The 18,056-nt window shown below is 33.7% G+C and overlaps 1 protein-coding gene across 4 annotated transcripts in view; it reads right to left on the bottom strand.

The window, feature by feature from the left end:
- Stacl (SH3 and cysteine-rich domain-containing protein) overlaps window positions 1–18,056 on the bottom strand; it is a 512,710-nt gene that overhangs the window by 232,808 nt on the left and 261,846 nt on the right. For all 4 annotated transcript variants that reach the window (XM_085814079.1, XM_085814081.1, XM_085814082.1 and 1 more), the window contains exon 2: window positions 5,869–5,977. In XM_085814079.1, coding sequence (XP_085670205.1) covers window positions 5,869–5,977 — 109 coding nt within the window. The remainder of the gene's footprint in view (window positions 1–5,868; window positions 5,978–18,056) is intronic.

Below are 18,056 nucleotides of genomic sequence, written 5' to 3'. Positions count from 1 at the left end.
CAAGAAAATGAAAACTGTCAATTTTGTAAAGTAAAAGGTAATAACTGCCACTTCCTTGAGACTTGTAGTTTTACTAGAGACATAGTTCAGAAACACCAGGTTGATATAAATGGGGATTTTGGAAATTAAGAGAAATTTAAACAAGTAGGTGAAGAAATTATCATGAGGAATTAATCAACAGAGAAGTGGCAGGAATTTTGATCTGATCGGATAATTTGAAGAAACATGGCTGATTCGCTGTTATCCGTTATTGTTTGGCGGGTTGGTCTCTGTTATGGCCTGAGAACAGAACATGTTTCGTTCCTGAGGGGCGGGGGTTTCACCTCTTACAACAACAACAACCTTATAAACTTGTAGAGACATTAGGTATTTTTTGGAAGCAGGAACGATGAAAAATATGCAACTTCTTTTTCGGGAATAGAAACACGGACTTCTAGAATACGCGCCCAGCGTGCAGACCACCATACCACAAAGGCATGGCAAGAAGGTGGAAGAAATACCTTATAAACCATCCCTTTTAAATGGCGACCCAGTCGTCAAATCCTGGGTGTGGAGAATCATCATCCACTACCCTTTTAGTTCGGGCGCCATTGTAGAGACATTAGGTATTTTTTGGAAGCAGGGAACATGGAAAATATGCAACGCCTTCGCTGAGACTCGAACCACAGACCTCTGGAATACGTGCCCATCGTGCAGACCACCACACCACGAAGACATGCCAAAAAGGTGGGAGAAATACCTCATAAACTCATAAAGGAAGTTATATTTTCTCTTTTTATTCCATTTTACTCGAGCAATGAAATAACTTTAGATTATAATGCACACGCTTGCATTCAGTTGTAAACACGAAAACAGAACAGGTAGAAAGGTACAATGTATTTTTACTTCCTTGTACGAAGTAAAAAGAAAGTGCTGTAATCGCGAAAAGTTTCAGGCAGCATATTTCAACGAAAATATCCATTTTGACCGCTATCGAATGCGATTTAACGATGTTTTTGCGTGACATCTGTACGTAATGACGGAATAAAAGACTCTTTCTCTTTTAAAAAAAAAAAAAAAAAAACTGCTTTAAAATGAATTCTGAAGAGAATTTTTCGTGGCGTCTGTACGAACGTATGTACGTACCTACGTAAGTATCTCGTATAACTCAAAAACGAGTAGCCTCGGAACGTTGAAATTTTGTATATAGGACTACTACAACATGTAGATGTGCACCTCGTATTTTGGTTGCAATCGGCCGCACCAAACATATATAAATATATTTATATATATATCCACTCTGTTATTCGCCTCAGCGATCTCAGTTTCTTTACTCTTATATGTTTGTAAATTGTAAATTTTCTGCTTTAAAAATGATTGAATTATGTTGTTCTTATCTTCCGGTTAAGGTTTTTATGCCTTTCGTAAATCTAGAAGCAATATTTGCACCATCATCAGCAATTTAAAAGCTGTTTAAGTGCGGTTAAGTTTTAAATAACATGATGGACATATTTGTTTACATTTGAAACAGCAGAATTGTAGATTTGTTGCCAATCTAGACAGACTAAGCTTCGCAACAACAAAGATAACGCATTCATTTATTATTTCGAATTAAATCATGCTTAATCCTTTCTGGAATGTTTTCGATAAAATAAGTGTTTAAGATTTACTTTGTAATTTTTAATACGGATATTTTGAGTTTTTATGTATTTTTGCCTTGTTGCGAAGTGAGAACTGAATTAATTGAATAAGGAATAGTAAATCGTCTCTGAAAACTATTTCTTTTTTGTTTTGTTTGCTTAATTTCTTTTATTACATCGTTCTAGCTTTATTATAGTATTTGATCGGATCATGTGGCAACGATTCGATAATTCTTCAAATGATATAAATTTTGTGCATTCTGAGTTATAATATGAATGAAATATTAATCGAACCTAGCGCCAGAGTGTCGCTATGCTAAACAGATATAGTGAATTTTAAAGAGTGCATTTTTGCGCTGTCGACGAAGTAGATTTAATTCAATCCAATAAGTTTAAATGAAATGCAAGAAAAAATGCGTATAATTTATTATTCCGTGCAAGGAAGTCATGTGGTATACACATCAGATTTTTTGTTTAAATATGTTTGAATGAAAAAAGTGAAAAATTATTAGATAATTTTTCATTTTTTTTACAATTCGCGTCGGTGATATCTATAATATTGTAAAGAATTAGAAAAGGAAAGTTTTTATGAAAGGTTTTTGCCCCCGATTTCCATTCTGTAACTAGGATCCCGAGCACGACTTCATTAAAGAACTTTTCTTATGATATTTGGTCAGACAAAAGTAATTACTAATGTTTTTAGGGGGAACTTTTACAGTCTTTTAAAATACAATACATTATGGATTTACAGAGATTTACGGCTGGAAAACTGGAAAATATATAACTTTCCTTATATTTACAAGTGAGATAATCATTCAGCGTCAAATCATTCTCTTTTAACGCAAAGCCATCACTAAGCGGAGATCAGTACATTTATTGTTTGTGAATAATTCATTTAATTTTGAACAATTAGCAACAACGTAATCAAAACGCTCGGTGAACACTGAAATGCCTCGAATCGACAGCTTGTTCCGAGACAATTAATCAAACCACCATTGTTCCTACGTTCCATCTCCCACACTGAATCATTTCAAATTCCTCCTTAAAAAAGTCATTTATCACAAACTTTGTCTCTTAGTGTAAAATGGCGGATCAGTGATAGAAAATAAATAATTGGGACATTTTACTGAAAGGCCATTAATAATTTGGGACTATTCTAGCCGGAACAGCAAATTAGTTCTACGAAATTGTCAACGTGATTACATGAAATGCTGAAGATCTTTTATTAGACTTTAGCTTGGTATTAAACTTCTTTATTAGTACGAAGGGTTCCCGATATATCTAAATTTTATAACAGGTCTATCATTTTGGAACACATTGTATGTCCTCTTATGATATCTGATAAATAAAGAGATAAGTCATTAAAAGTTTTCAAAAACATACGTAAGTTTCATTTAAATTACAAAATTATGGTAAAAGGTTTGTGAATATTCAAATGATTATGAGTAATACTGTAAATATCTGTACATATTTAAATACTTTTTGAGTATATTGATGTTTTTCTGTATTGTTGTAATATTATATAATACTTTTCTCAAGTTGTTTGTTTATTTGTTGCTTTAGGGTGAAATTTATTGGTTTTATTTTGTGTTTAATCAAATTTGTCGCCACATGTTTTGTATATAAATGCTTATATCTTATATAAAATTGTAAATCTTTCAAGTCTGTGCCCATTATCGTTTAAATTGTAAAAGTAATTCAAATAGAACGCGAGATATAGACAATTAAGCGCCTATATCTTGCGCCAAATAGGAATTAAGCATACAGCCAAATACGGATTTCGGCAAAAGTTTTGTCACGAAGTCACATTTGGCTACTTTTTGGAAGATTCAGGAAATCACATTATCGAAGTTCAACGAACTGATTTTCCTCTCGAAGCCTCCTACTAACCTATATCCGCCTCGTGCTACGTTATACAAACAGGGTGCAAGAGTTAGGAGTGTGTGTGTGTGTATTTAATTATGGCAAAGCACACTAGGGCTATCTGCCTAAGGGGAGGGATGCCTTTCGTGGAGGACTTTCTAAGGGAAACTGGCTCGTATACACGTTACACATGGGGAAAACCACGAAAACGCCCATGCAGCCAGCCCGTTCGCGGGATTCGAACCTCGGACCGAACTACCAGTGTTCAGCGTCTTTACCGCTCGGCCGCTGGTGGGCTCGCAAGAGTTAGGAGGAGCTAGTTGTTTATCAGCTGTGAGAATAATGTCAGGTGTGGTCGACTCAGGCAAACTCGAAGAGTTTCGCAAAAATGGCTCCTCGCGTTTCATCGCTAACCCCGTGTAACAGGATGCCAATTTTCGAATACGTGAGAGTGACAGTGCAATAACAGAGGGTACAAATCACTGGATTAAAGAGTTCTTGATGCAAGGAGTAGTACAAAATGAGACCGACAGATACAACACCTGCGCTGCAGGCCGCAGTTGAAGGTCCAAGTAAGATTTACCGCTGCGCTACGATTACTCGTGCAATGAGTGCTTGAAATGCTATTTCTCCATCACGTGACTAATTTCCAATCTCGGCGAAGTCCATGAGACGCTGAGCGGTTCTGAATCCTGCTTTGAGTTTTTCGGAAATCTTGCGAAACTGCATAGTTTTGTAAAAATCGCACGAGTAGTTTTCAAAGATTAGTTCGCAAAATTTTAGCTTAAGCTCCACAATGTTAATTGAATACGGTATATATTTATTAATATTTCTTGTTTATTATACTTATTTGATTCATCCTTTCGTATTTCGAGATTCAGATTCATTCCAATTAAAATTCGAACATTTTTTTTTATTATTTATTTAAAAATTTGTATTTTATAATAATTTTTATACACTTTTCAGTAAAGTTTTTAATTATAACCTCTAAAAGTTTTACCATAAATTTACTTAATGGTTACTTAATTTACTTATCACTCACATAACTATGTACACTGAGAAAAAAGGGAAAAAAAAAGGGCAGTTCTATATCTCCCGTTCTATTGGGCCGATTGGCGAAATTCAAAATGCGTTTTTCATGTGCGTGACTCAAAAGCGTGACTTAGAATATATATTAGATTTATATATAGCGTTGTCCTAACATAGGCATTTTGACACAAAATCGGACTTTTTCTGAAGTGACATACCAATGTTTTCCCGTATTTTGATTCTACGACTCAAATTATGCCTAAATATTAAATTTTGTAATGTTTGGCGAGAAATTTACGGAGAAATTTAAGAATTTATCTTGCCGATTTTGTTTTCAGTTTCCGCCAAGAATCATTCACTTGCCGAATTTCTTAATTTATAGCATCCTATTTTCGTTTACCTGCAAAACATTAGACTTTTTATTCAAAACTTCCTAAGATATACGTGAATTTGCATTTGGGCACGTTTTGAAATTTGGCGTATTTATTATAAGCGATAATAAGAAAAATGTGGTTTACGCACTTTGTTAAAATTATTTGAGATAATGAGCGATGACTTTTATCCGCTCGTTTGCAATGAAGAAAAGGAAAGGAAAATAGGTTGCTATAAATTAAGTAATTCGGCAAGTGAATTATTCTTGTCGTAAACTGAAAACAAATTCGCCAAGATAAATTTTTAAATTTCTCCGTAAATTTCTCACCAAAAATTACAAAATTTAATATTTATGCATAATATGAGTCGTAGAATCGAAATATTGGAAAACATTGGTATGTCATTTCAGAAAAAGTCCGATTTTGAATCAAAATGCGTATGTTAGGACAACTCTATATATAAATCTAATATATATCCTAAGTAGCGCTTTTGAGACATGAAAAACGCATTTTGAATTTCGTCAATCGGCACAATAGAACCGAAGATATAGAACTGTCCTTTCCCTTCCCCCCTTTTTTTTTGCGCAGTCTACATAATTATGCGAGTGATAAGTAAATTAAGTAACCTTTAAGTAAATTAAGTAACCATTAAATAAATTAAGTAACCATTAATTAAATTAAGGAACCATTAAGTAAATTAAGTAACCATTAAATAAATTAAGTAACAATTAAATAAATTATGTAAACCATTAAATAAATTAAGTAACCATTAGGTAAATTACGAGACCATTAAGTAAATTTAGTAACCATTCAGTAAATTAAGTAACCATTAGATAAATTATGTAAACCATTAAATAAATTAAGTAACCATTAAGTAAATTACGGGACCATTAAGTAAATTAAGTAACCATTCAGTAAATTAAGTAACCATTAAGCCATTAGATACCGTTATATATACTCGAAACACAAAATAATTGATGGCTTACCTTTCGCGGCGTAGCTCAGCATTTCTCTTTCGAAAAGTCTCGACCAACATTTGAAGCTCTTCTGCATGCTGCTCGTGGACTGAAGACAGCTGCTGCGTGAAATCCGCGACTAAAAAACAAAATAATATATATTAGGAATAAGTTGGTTACAAAGCAAAACATGATAACATTCTGACGTTAGAAAGAACATAAGTGAAGCGTCTCCAAATTTTGAGATGGGTACGTTACGTTGTCATGCCATTTATCAGCTATCGGATCTAGCATTGCATACGACGATGAGATCGTTATCATAGGTTCCACGTAGAAAAGCTATTTGCCAAGGTACTGACATTCGACGTAACACAAATCTTTATTTTTCAAACTCTAAATGCTTAAAAGTTGAGCATTTAAGTTGCCTAATACGATTATTTTAATAATAGATATTCATAATTATCTGTTCATATTTTACATCTACTTCTTAAAATTTGTATAATAAACTAACTGAGGCTTTAATCATGTGCGCGAAAAAAAATTAAATAACACAATTTCCTTTTCTCTGTCACTTTTATAAGAAAGTGACTAAGTGAACACTAAGTATAAGAAAGGATTTTAAAACTTTTTTTTTAATATTTTATTTATCTGAAAATACTGAAGCATGACAAGTTTATTCCAACTTCACATACTTCCCGTCTCTATCTGCTCCAGTTTCTATCTGTTGTCTCTTCTTCTAGTCACCACCCTGAGTCGGGATCCCGGAAATAGAGAAAGTGTTATTCTCTATTTTATTATTAGAGTGATTCAAAAGTAATAGCGATAATAAAATATTACTTTTTTCCTGTATTAAATGAAACTGCGGAACCTCTTTGACAAGAAATTAAAAAATATTAACAAATAATTATTAATTATTATATGCTTCCTTCCCTGTATTCCAAATAATTATTATATGCTTCCTTTCTGTATAGTGCCTAATGGTGGGAAAGTCTTGTAATGACATAAAGATTGCCTTTATTCTCTTTTTTAACCATTTCCTCCGACATAGATTCTTCGATTTGAAAAATGTCATCAGACCTCAGCAACGACGCAATGTCGTCAGAGTTAAATTTATTCTTGATTGTTAACCCCGAGAGACGCTCGTAGCTTCGTGTTTTTCAAACTCCAGAATACAGCGAAAATGAAAAGAGGTCATTGTTACTTGATTGGTCACGTTCCGTCACTACGGGGTATGTCAGAAACATACAGGCGAAAGTATACTTAAAACGATGGGAAATAAGAATGCACTTCCCTCCGCTTTTCAGCTTGCATTCCATTAGAACTATTGCTCATATGAGATCGTATGTTTTGAAGATCCTCTTTGTTAATTTTCAGATAACAGAATAAGAAAAGTAAAAGAATTATTTCTCCTGGCTAGAAGACGGTATTTAATATCTTTGAATGTGACAAACATGTAGGTTTTTTTTTTCCCACAGGTTTGGCAGTTGGTGAAAGGGGAAGAAGTATTTCTGAGGCGAATTTCAGATGCAGAATATGTTTATCTTTGAAGGGGGGGATATTTCACTTTGTAGGACGGTTTGTGGCTAATACTGTAATACTCTTATTAAACCATTTTACGTTCAGAAAAGAAATGCAGAAAGATACAGAATTTTGAAAGTGTTTTTTTAGTTTTTAATTTTATTAAACACTCAAAATTTAATTATATTAATTTTTAGAGAAATTTTAGCATGATTTTTCCTTTTCTTTTCCAGATTTTTCCTGATTTTTAATACTTTGTCAAATGTATTATTTATATTATTTGAAGGATCTTCATGTTACCGAAAGTATTCATATTGCAAATTTTTGCCCAAATTGGTATTAGCCCAGAAGGGTCTCGAAACGGAATTTTGCGTTGAATCACTACAAACGGCGTATCACTTTAAATTGTTGCCACCAAATATTATCACCCTGTATTTTATTTAAAGAAACTAAATAAGAATTTTCATGATGGTATGTATGTTTCTTGCATTGAGAAAAAAGAACAGTACCTCGAGTCATCAAATTTTGAATAATGTTATCTTTCACTAGCACATAGGCACCTGGAAACCTGAAATTGGAATCTGGAATTTGTTTTATTGTCTATTTCATATTTTGTAAAACTTTAACGAATTCCTTATTAAAAAACTCAAGAATTTCAAAGCGAGCACTAACAACACTGTAGGGAATAAAACATTTTTACCTTCAGCGCGCGAGTATGTCTATCGGAAATTCTAAAGATATGTTGTTTTTAAATGTTTTTAGCCGAATGTGGCGTTAGCCCAAACGCTCTCGAAACGTTTAAGTTTCTGAATGAAAAAAAGTCTGTTTAAGAGTAATATAAAATATGAAAGCTTTCAGATTTTTTTATTTCTTATAATTTAATTAATTTATTTATTTATTCTCAGAACGGCTGAATATTCCAAGCTGAAATCCTTTCAGTGTTAACTGATTTCGATTAAACGAAAAAGAGTAATGAAGCTAATTTTTTCTTCTTTGATTTCAGTATCTGTGTTTTTCATAATTTATGTATACATCTAAGTCTCTATTAATTGTTTTAATTCAACATGAAACTTAATATTTCATTAAACAGTTTTATCGGATATATTTTTTTAAAAGAAAGTTTGCTTTTTCAAAATCCTTAAGGAAACCCTGGTTGAAAAATATTATATGAATAATTACAGATATATAATTACCATAACACATACCATGCAATAAATAAAAAGCAGTTAGAAATGATTATCTGAAAGCTAATTATAAGAGCAGCTGACTATCGGAAAACTATAAAGATAATGAATACAACTGAGTTTAAAATCAATTAGAGCAAAATGCATTTGAATTGATATACCACTGCAGTAATACTACAAACGCGCTGATGTTCAGCTTTGAAGCGTAGTTCCAAAAATTTATTGAACATTATAAAAGCAACATAAATGCATATAAATATATAAAAGCTGATACAGATATTCTCATTTGACTCAGAACACTATTTATCGATTGAAGTTCGTTTTGATATCATCGATAATAGAAGTATTGGGAAGAATTATTAAAGGTCATTCTCCACTCTGAAAAGAAACAGAATCCTTATGTTACATACTCGAATACGTTCCGGATAAAAATAAATCCAAATGAAATATCTAACTTCGATTTTTCGTAATACGAAGTATAAACACAGAATATGCGATTTGAAATTAAATTATTGATATTGGATTTCTAAGTTGATGAACGCAGTTGCATTGAAGATGGTACTTGTGAATTAAAGTAAGGTATTGAATTCAAAACTAATTTCCCTATTCTTTCTCTTGAATCTTCTTAAGAAGTTATTTTCAAGGAAAGATAAAATCAATATATAGTATATTTCAAGGTAATTAGACGACTAATTATTTCTTGAGCAACTTGCGATATATCTATAAATAATAAATCAAATAAAATAGAGTAACATAATACAGTTAGGCTCCCTAAAACGCGGTACTCTTACAACGCGTTTTCGCTCCAGCGCGGTTTGAAAAACGCATAAATTTTCTTACAACGCGTTACATACATGACTGGCCATTTATTTAACGATTGGTTCCATAATTTTTTTTTTGTTCCGGATGAATAAAATTATCTAAAAAAGAACTATTTTGAAAGCAGGAGAGTTGAAAAATAAGCAATGCCTTTGCAGGGACTCGAATCACGGACCTCTCGAATACGCGCCGAGCGTGTTGACCATTACACCACGAAGACATGCTAAGAAGGCGGGAGAAATATCTTATATACTTCCCCTTTTAAAGGGCAACTAGGGGATTAGGGGACCCAATTGCCAAACTCCGGTGGTGGAGAATCATCATCCACCACCTTTTCTAATTCGGGCGCCATTGTAGAGACATTAGGTATTTTCGAAACGAGGAGAGTTGAAAAAAAGAGCAATACCCCCGCCAGGACTCGTACCACGGACTTCTCGAATACGCGCCGAGCGTGCTGACCATTACACCACGAAGGCATGCTAAGAAGGCGGGAGAAATACCTTGTAAACTTTGTATTCAAAATCCTACTAATCTACTTCAAGTCCTACTAATAGAAAATGTTGCTGGATCATTCAGGAAATAATGTCAAGAAAACAGAGAACAGACAGAAAACTGTGAATCAAATTGACTTACTTATGAAAATTCCAGCCTGAGAAGTTACTGATGGTGGCGCGGAAGAATGAATGGACCAAATGAAAACTGGAAAATAATGCAGAAATAGTTGCACTGGTGAAACACCACGCAGATAAAAATGAAGATGAATCAGAAAACGAAGACACTGAAGGCAACGAAAAAGCTAAAATGCTGATCCATAGTGAAGGACTCTAATGCATTGCATAGAAATAATCGAATAGTTGCAAAAAGAGATGTTAACGAAGTTCTATAAGATGTACTATAGTGCCAAAAGATAGTCTGCAAACTTTAAAAGAGATAATTATGATCTGCATGGCATGGTTCTTTATAATCATTAAAATATAATCAAGAGAAATAACATTAGGAAGGCAATAGACCAGCGAATTAATCTTCTTTCATTGTTACAGTAGTTGGGTTATTGGTAGGAGTCTGCATTATCAGTGATTGCCAAAGAGTTTCGTACGGAAGAATTGATTTCATATAATTTGCCAAAAGCGACACAAATAGCGGCATTCATTGATTTTCAATTTGCTAATACGCTGCAATATAAAAGATATTGTTTTTGCGTTAGAGAAGTTTGAGGATTTGAATAACGGGTCTTTGAAGTGGAAAGCTGAAAGGAAAAAAAATCAATGTCTATTTGGACAATCACTGAATGTTAAGTACTCACAAAATCTTGCTTGCTTTTGCGTGAGTGGTGAAACACGCAGTATTCTCTTTAACAAATTGCAGAAAGCAGGCCGAATCTGTTGTCATTTAATCTTTCTAGGAGCTGAAACTTCGAAATGAAATTACTGTTGATAAAAATTAATGGCTGGTCAATAAAAGAAAGCGAAGCCACCATCTGTAGAAAAAAAGTGAATAGTAAACAGGAGAAATGAAAGAAATAGTAGAAAAAATATGTAATTTGACAGGAAAGAATTTAAATCGGACATATATTCCTCCCTTCGAAACGTTCTAGCAAATTTCATGTCACGTTCATAGAATTTTCAACATAATAGAGTTAGGCCCCCTAAAACGCGGTACTCTTACAACGCGTTTTCGCTCCAGCGCGGTTTGAAAAACGCATAAATTTTCTTACAACGCGTTACATACATGACTGGCCATTTATTTAACGATTGGTTCCATAATTTTTTTTGTTCCGGATGAATAAAATTATCTAAAAAAGAACAACGTGTAGAGATATTAGGTATATTTTGAAAGCAGGAGAGTTGAAAAATAAGCAATACCTTTGCAGGGACTCGAATCACGGACCTCTCGAATACGCGCCGAGCGTGTTGACCATTACACCACGATGACAGTTAGATGATACTGTATTATCTATAGAGGAAACATGCAACTTGACATCCTCCGTGGATACCGAAGTTCGCATTGTAGTGTAAGCTGAGTTAGAGAGCCTCTCGACCATTAGACGCAATCTCGCATTTTAAACAAAAACGTGTCATTCACTAATCAGCGGCCGAGCAGTAAAGTCGCTGACCACTGGTAGTTCGGTCCGAGGTTCGAATCATGCGAACAGGCTGGCTGCATGGGCGTTTGCGTGGTTTTCTTCAAGTGAAAAGTGTACATAATATTAATCTGTATACATAATATTAATCTTGGAATTACCGCCAAAGCGGATAACACACAACGGCATACGAAGAATGTTACCGAACAGTGTATATGTACCAGTTTTCCTTAGAAATAACTCCGCATGCAGCATGACATAAGCAGCATGACCTCTGTTTAGACTAAATATCTTATTGCGAGATGGTATCTTATTCGCTAGATGTCTGTACAGGCTAAGGTGAGGTGTATGTTTTCAGACTGTTTAAGCCATCAAAATGACCAGTCTATGATAGGAAATGAAACAGGCATTCTATTAATGCTCCAGGAACGTCAGAAAAACTACTAAAGCAAGCACCTACATGTCTTATTTGCTAGATGATATCTTATTGGATAGATGTCTGTACAGGGATAAGACAGTTCTGGGGGGTCTATGTGTAAACAGGTATTCTATTATGTTCCAGGAATGTCAGGAAGCCATCAAATGACCAGTCTACGATAGGTACCGAAACAGGCATTCTATTAAATGTTCCAGGAAAGTCAGGAAACCAGAGTTTCCGGACGTAAGCGTATTACCTGCCATTGCACCTCCAGATTACTATTTATTTAAGTAATTGGATTACATTATCTTTTACATAAAAGCTTATTCACTTCCAGGGTCTCCCAAAACTGGTTGAATGAATTTTTTGAGCTTAAAGCAAAAAAATAATTTATAGTAGAGAAATAGGAAAATACTTAAAATAGGTTTATAGAGTTCGATAAATGTTCCTGGGATACATGAAGCTGGTCAAGTACGATATTTGTGAAAGGACATTTTCATTATTATTTTATACATTTAATGACACTTGCTATAAGAGTACAAATATACCTAGTGTAATACTCTAAACAAAATTCCTGGGAAACTGCCTTTGAAACTTATAGAAACAGTATTATTCAAGATTGCTCTCATATACGTATCAAAAAAACATTTTTATCATACATCTACTTTGCTTATCAATGCTATGCATACTACTTAATATCGTATATCACAATTATGCAATACACATTTTGTGTACTGCGTCTAAATGCACCTCCATATTACTGTTAGGTACTCTACATTTTATGTCCCATACCCCACAATTCTGTGCCCTTTCTATGCATCTTACAGTGTCACTTACATCTTACAGTGTCCCTGTCTCTAGGCTTTGACCATTTCTGACTGTAAACTTCTAGCTAATTTGGTATTGATTATACATATATAAAGTAAATGTGTCAACTGCCCAGCTAAGGTTACTAAAATGTTTTTTCATGATATGTTTAATAAAAGTAGGGATAGATGAAGCCACGCTCATTCTGAAGAACATAAGGACAGCTTGATTCTTTTGGACACTCTAAAGTAGGCGAAAAATAATACTGATACGAATTTTGTACTTGGATATGTTATTTTAGTGGAATTATAAGTAAAATTGTTCTATTTCTTTTGCATAATGTAACATGAAAAATTTAAGAGAAGCTATGCCGAAAAAGTTAAAATACAAGGGCAAGTCCATTTAATATTGAATAAATGGGTATTTCGGTAATTTGGCGAGATATCACCAAGCCCTCAACCGTTTTGACAGCATATTTTATAGCCAAAGTTGGCAGAAAATCTCCAAAATTCACCAAACTTGGCAATCATTTGGCGACATTTTGGTCCTTTCCCTGTATCACCGTAATAGGTATTGTAATTGTGCAAATGTAAAGGATCACAGTATTAGCTGCAACCATAATTCGACCCTCATATTGCTTTCCAGTAATTTTGAGAAGCAGAAATTAGTAGAAATATCTCGGCGGCCGGTTGGAAACTATGTAAGCACTGCTCTCAGTTGTTTAGTTATTGTTGTTGCGAATTGTTAGTTCAGCGGGAACTGAGATATCTCCGATTTAGCTTTCTGTTTAGGTGCGCTTTACATTGCGTTGTGTTTAACGTTATAGTAATTTGAAGTGTAACTTTTGATTGTACTCTGTGATACTGTAAACAGCTGTATGAGTATTTCTGTGGAAAAATCCAGAACTTTGAAGTGTTTTATTTGATAAAAATAAATTTTATTACTCTGTAATCGGACTGTGTGCATTCCATCTATTACAAACCCGTACGCATTCAAAAATGCAATATAACGTGAATTATCTATAGAAGAGAGCGAAAGGTAGTTCACACTTAAGTTTTTATCTTATCATGATAAATTAACAGCAGGATTTTAAAAATAATTTATCTTAAAATTTATTAAAGAGAGAAAAAAATGCAGAAAATATGTCCCTAGATCGAGTTCGAAAGCTTTTACTCTACTTCTTTGGCGTTTTCCTTAATAAAGTTGGGACATTTGATGATCATTTAGGTGGTTATAATGCCAGTTGTTTTCTGTCAATCCTACTATTTAATTTTAAGTACTTAATTTTTAAGCATTAAAATTTCTTTCATTAAAATTAACATTCGTAAGTAGTCCACTAAAATACTTTTTGCCGGTAAAATCCTTTTCACAGGATTTTATTGGACTGATAAAGAGGAAAATAGATTTTTACTACAAAAATAACGTATAAACGGTGGATTAAGAGCTTCCAGAGATAAGCATAATGATAATGGAATATCTGTTTCATTTCCCCAAACTGGGGACATACAAGAATCCAATTGCATTATCTTTGACCAGAACGAAGCAACATATTAGCGATGGCTTAGCAGAATGCATTCATTTTCCAGCACTGAACAAAATAGATCCATTCCTCGGTTGCAGCTAAGATCAATCATTACAACACAAGATTTTGTCTTTTGGGATCAAGCGAAAACACTGATTTACAGAGATAAAGATTCAGAATCTTGTCTATCGGAAGAATAAAAAGAGTTGCTACAATAACTGTAACCATGACTGCGAACATTTATACTCAAGCGTGGGATAAGGGGTAAATGTAATTTCGCGTACTCTGCTCTTAATGGTGCAAACACAGGAAACCTGTATACGCTTCCTGAATCTGCGTCAGATATTAACTACAATAAAATCACTTCACAGCATGTTAGATAGCATTTAGTACTACATAAATCACCATCAAGTTATTCCTTTATTTTTTGGTCACATTGTAATTTAGGGAAATAGCAAAATCAGACGTTTTTATGATTATTCAGTTTATAAACAATTATAAACAATATAATAATAAATACAAGAGTTTTGTAAGGCTGTGTTTGTAAAGCTTGATATGAGTTTTCTACTTATCGTTTACAACAAAAGAACACTCCGAAGAACAAATATTAAATATAAATATAAAATATTACAAAAAGAAAGTTTTATTTAGTCAAAACCAGCTTATCTTGCAAATTTACGCAACTCAACTCTGATTCTTGTTGCAACATATCTTCCTGCATTTATAGTCTTTGCAGCTTACCTTCTTTATTTACAATAGATGGCAGCTCAACAGCAACCAGTCCATGTATTTTAGCCACGTTCAGTTTTTTAAGAGCCTATTTTTCAAAGAAATCTTCCAGATTTTTTTTTAGGGTGTAAAGGGAATTGTTTTAAAAGAAATTTCGATGTTATTTTTTTGGCTGTATGCTAATCTCCTTATTCTATATTAGTTTTAAATTTTTACCTGGAAATCTTGCCTAAAATTAAACGGCGAACCCTAGGTGCGCCCAGACCGGGCTCACCGATAATCTAGGACAACTGAGAGTCTGTATTCTTTGTTACTCCACATCTCATCGGTCAGTTCATTGACAACAATGCTCGTTTCAGCACTCTTTTTCGAAACTCTATTCAATCAGTGTGCCCGTTTTGGGCATACCCACAGAATTATACGATAAGTGCTATCTTCACCAAATTTTTCTTGTGTACTCCTCTAGGCCTAATTAGACTGCCTAACCTTTTCTTTTTTTTTTAAACAAAACTCCTACTTTAAAATGTAGCGTGCCGGAAAGGGTTAAAAGATGATGGTGCTGTAATTACCACATTAAAACATAAAATTACTGAAAATGACGATCGATTTATTGCTACTATTTAGTTATTCTAAAGGTACATCTTTGTTAATCGCTCAATCCATAATGTACAAATTTCAAACTTCACTATCACTATTTCAAATATAACTACTAATCACCTGTATTATATTTATACATTGATCGCTTTAAGAAGAAGGTAACATTATAAGTTTTCACATGAACGTCACAGCGTAATTAACTTTCATTTCATTGTCTTAAATAAGCATTTAGGCTGCGGCGGACCACACACAGATGAGGAAATCGTGTATTCAGTAATCGCAAGTTACTGTTTTCAAGGTTTTACCACGTGTCACACAACATCGTTTGTCATCGCAGACGCAATAATTCGTTCCAGTTGCCAGTGCAAGAAACCTAACTTCACTACCAATGACAAGAGATTTTAGCGTTCTGCACTGTGTCTACCGTCAAAGCCTCTCGATTTCAGGAAGGCTGAAGAACCAATGATCTTGTTTTTCCTCTGATAGAGTTCCAGATATAACGAATCAGACGATGTAAAATACTTCCGAAAAATTAAGGTGGCGTGGGTAATTCAGTCTGCCGATGGTTTTCATCGGAACATCACGCCAGCATGTTCTTGAACTCTCAACTAGAGACACCCTCGTTAGCAGGTTCCTCATGTCACGAGGACCTATACCTCACTACAATAACAGTTCTGTGCTATCCATGAATTATATGTATATATAAAGAGCTTCTCGTAATTGTAATAAATATATTTTGAATTCAAAATGCTGTACTTATTACGCAACCTCACACATGTAGTATTCATCACACATGTAGTATACCTGCCGCCGGAAAAACCCACAAGGCTAACAACTTTATTAACAGGCACATGGAAACGTTCATTATAGAACTGTGTTACTATTTTTAAGACACGAAACGGAAATAACGAACTTAGAGGAAAAATTTTTATTTCACCATATTATACAATTTGTTGTGTATTAAAAAACCCGCAACATACAAAACATAAGTTTTTTAAATAAGAAAAACATATTGCGTTTTATATATTACTGATATAATTTTTTCAGTACTCCGTTCACTTCCTTTATAGGTAATAGGATAAAAAAATATTACTTGATTAGATTGTATGTAACATTTCCTGTCCATGAAAGCAGAAGATAAGTTGATTCAAAGAGAGAGAGAGATTCAGAGGAAATGCGTATCGGAAAAGCCTGTTATCTTTTGGGATCAATGGAAATGCAGAGCGCAAGCAATGGGATGCTGAATAAATAAATAATAATACGATAACTGTGTACATACATATACGTGAAGATATATCTACAGGCGTTTTTATGGTTATTGCTACAGAAAAAATGCCAAAAAACATCGAAGCTTTATGGATAGAATAAGTTAAAAGGTGAAGTTTTATTTTACAAATAACTCCTTCAGAATTCTATAGGGAAGCAGAGTTTAGAGAAAATTCCAGTTATTAGATGCCCTTTGCAAATATATCAAACTTAATTTTTAACTTCCGATAGTTCGTGTGAATAACCAGAAATATCAGATAACTGTAACTGATTGGCATTAACTGTAGATAAGTATGACAACGTTCAACCGTGAATGAAATAAGAAATTCTACAATCATTAAATTCAACAAGTAATATATAAAAAAAGTTTTTTTGATACTTTTCCGTTTTGTCGGCGCAGGCGATAAAGTCGCCAATAATGGTACAACTGATGCCAAACGGAATATCCTTGCTGTTTTTATCATTTTAGGTAGCATTCTGCTAATTAACACCAAAAATGAGTTTATTTGTACACTTTTTCAAAATTAGGGTATCGAACGTAGTCGGATACCTTAATATCAGAAATTTTATTCCATTTCTGAAACTTACTGGAAACGCCATATACAACTCGACAGAAGAACCACCGGCATTTTGAACCACTATAAACAGCGAAGGAATTTTCAAATTGTTGCCACCAAATATTACCGTCCTGTATTTTATTTGAAAAAAATTAAATAATAAAGAATCTGCATGAGTGTAGGCGTGTTTCTCGCACTGTCGAAAAAATGCGGTACCTAGAGCCATCAAATTTTGAATAACGTAGTCTTCCACCCGAACTCTGGCACCTGGAATCCCGAATTTTAAATTGCGATTTGGTTTTATTATCTATTTTATAAAACTTTAACGAACTTTTGATTAACAAAGTCAACGATTTAAAAGCGAGCAGTGGCAAGATTGTAAAGAAATAAACATGCTTATCTCCAGCGCGCGAGACTAGCTATCGGAAATTCTAAAGGTATGTTGTTTTAAATGCTTTATGATTTTTCTATTGAACCCAATTTTATGATGCGTAAGCGCCAAGACCGTGACACCAAAAAAAAAAAAAAAAAAAAAAAAAAAAAAAAAAAAATGTTTTGTAAAGCCATCTTAGTGAGGCAACAGAACATTTATATGATGAACACAGAAAAGACTGAAAAAATAGACACATGTATGCTTACATTTAACTGCATTGGAAATTCTAAATGTATATTGCTATGATGCTTTAAAAATTTTTTCAATTTTGCTGTTGATCTGTATATG

This window comes from Stegodyphus dumicola, chromosome 3 (genome assembly GCF_044657685.1).
Source record: "Stegodyphus dumicola isolate Sdum_Otavi_A_Nest chromosome 3, ASM4465768v1".
In the NCBI taxonomy this organism is placed as follows: domain Eukaryota; kingdom Metazoa; phylum Arthropoda; class Arachnida; order Araneae; family Eresidae; genus Stegodyphus; species Stegodyphus dumicola.
The sequence above is the reverse complement of the archived record's forward strand: the minus strand, read 5'-3'. Positions and strand labels throughout refer to the sequence as shown.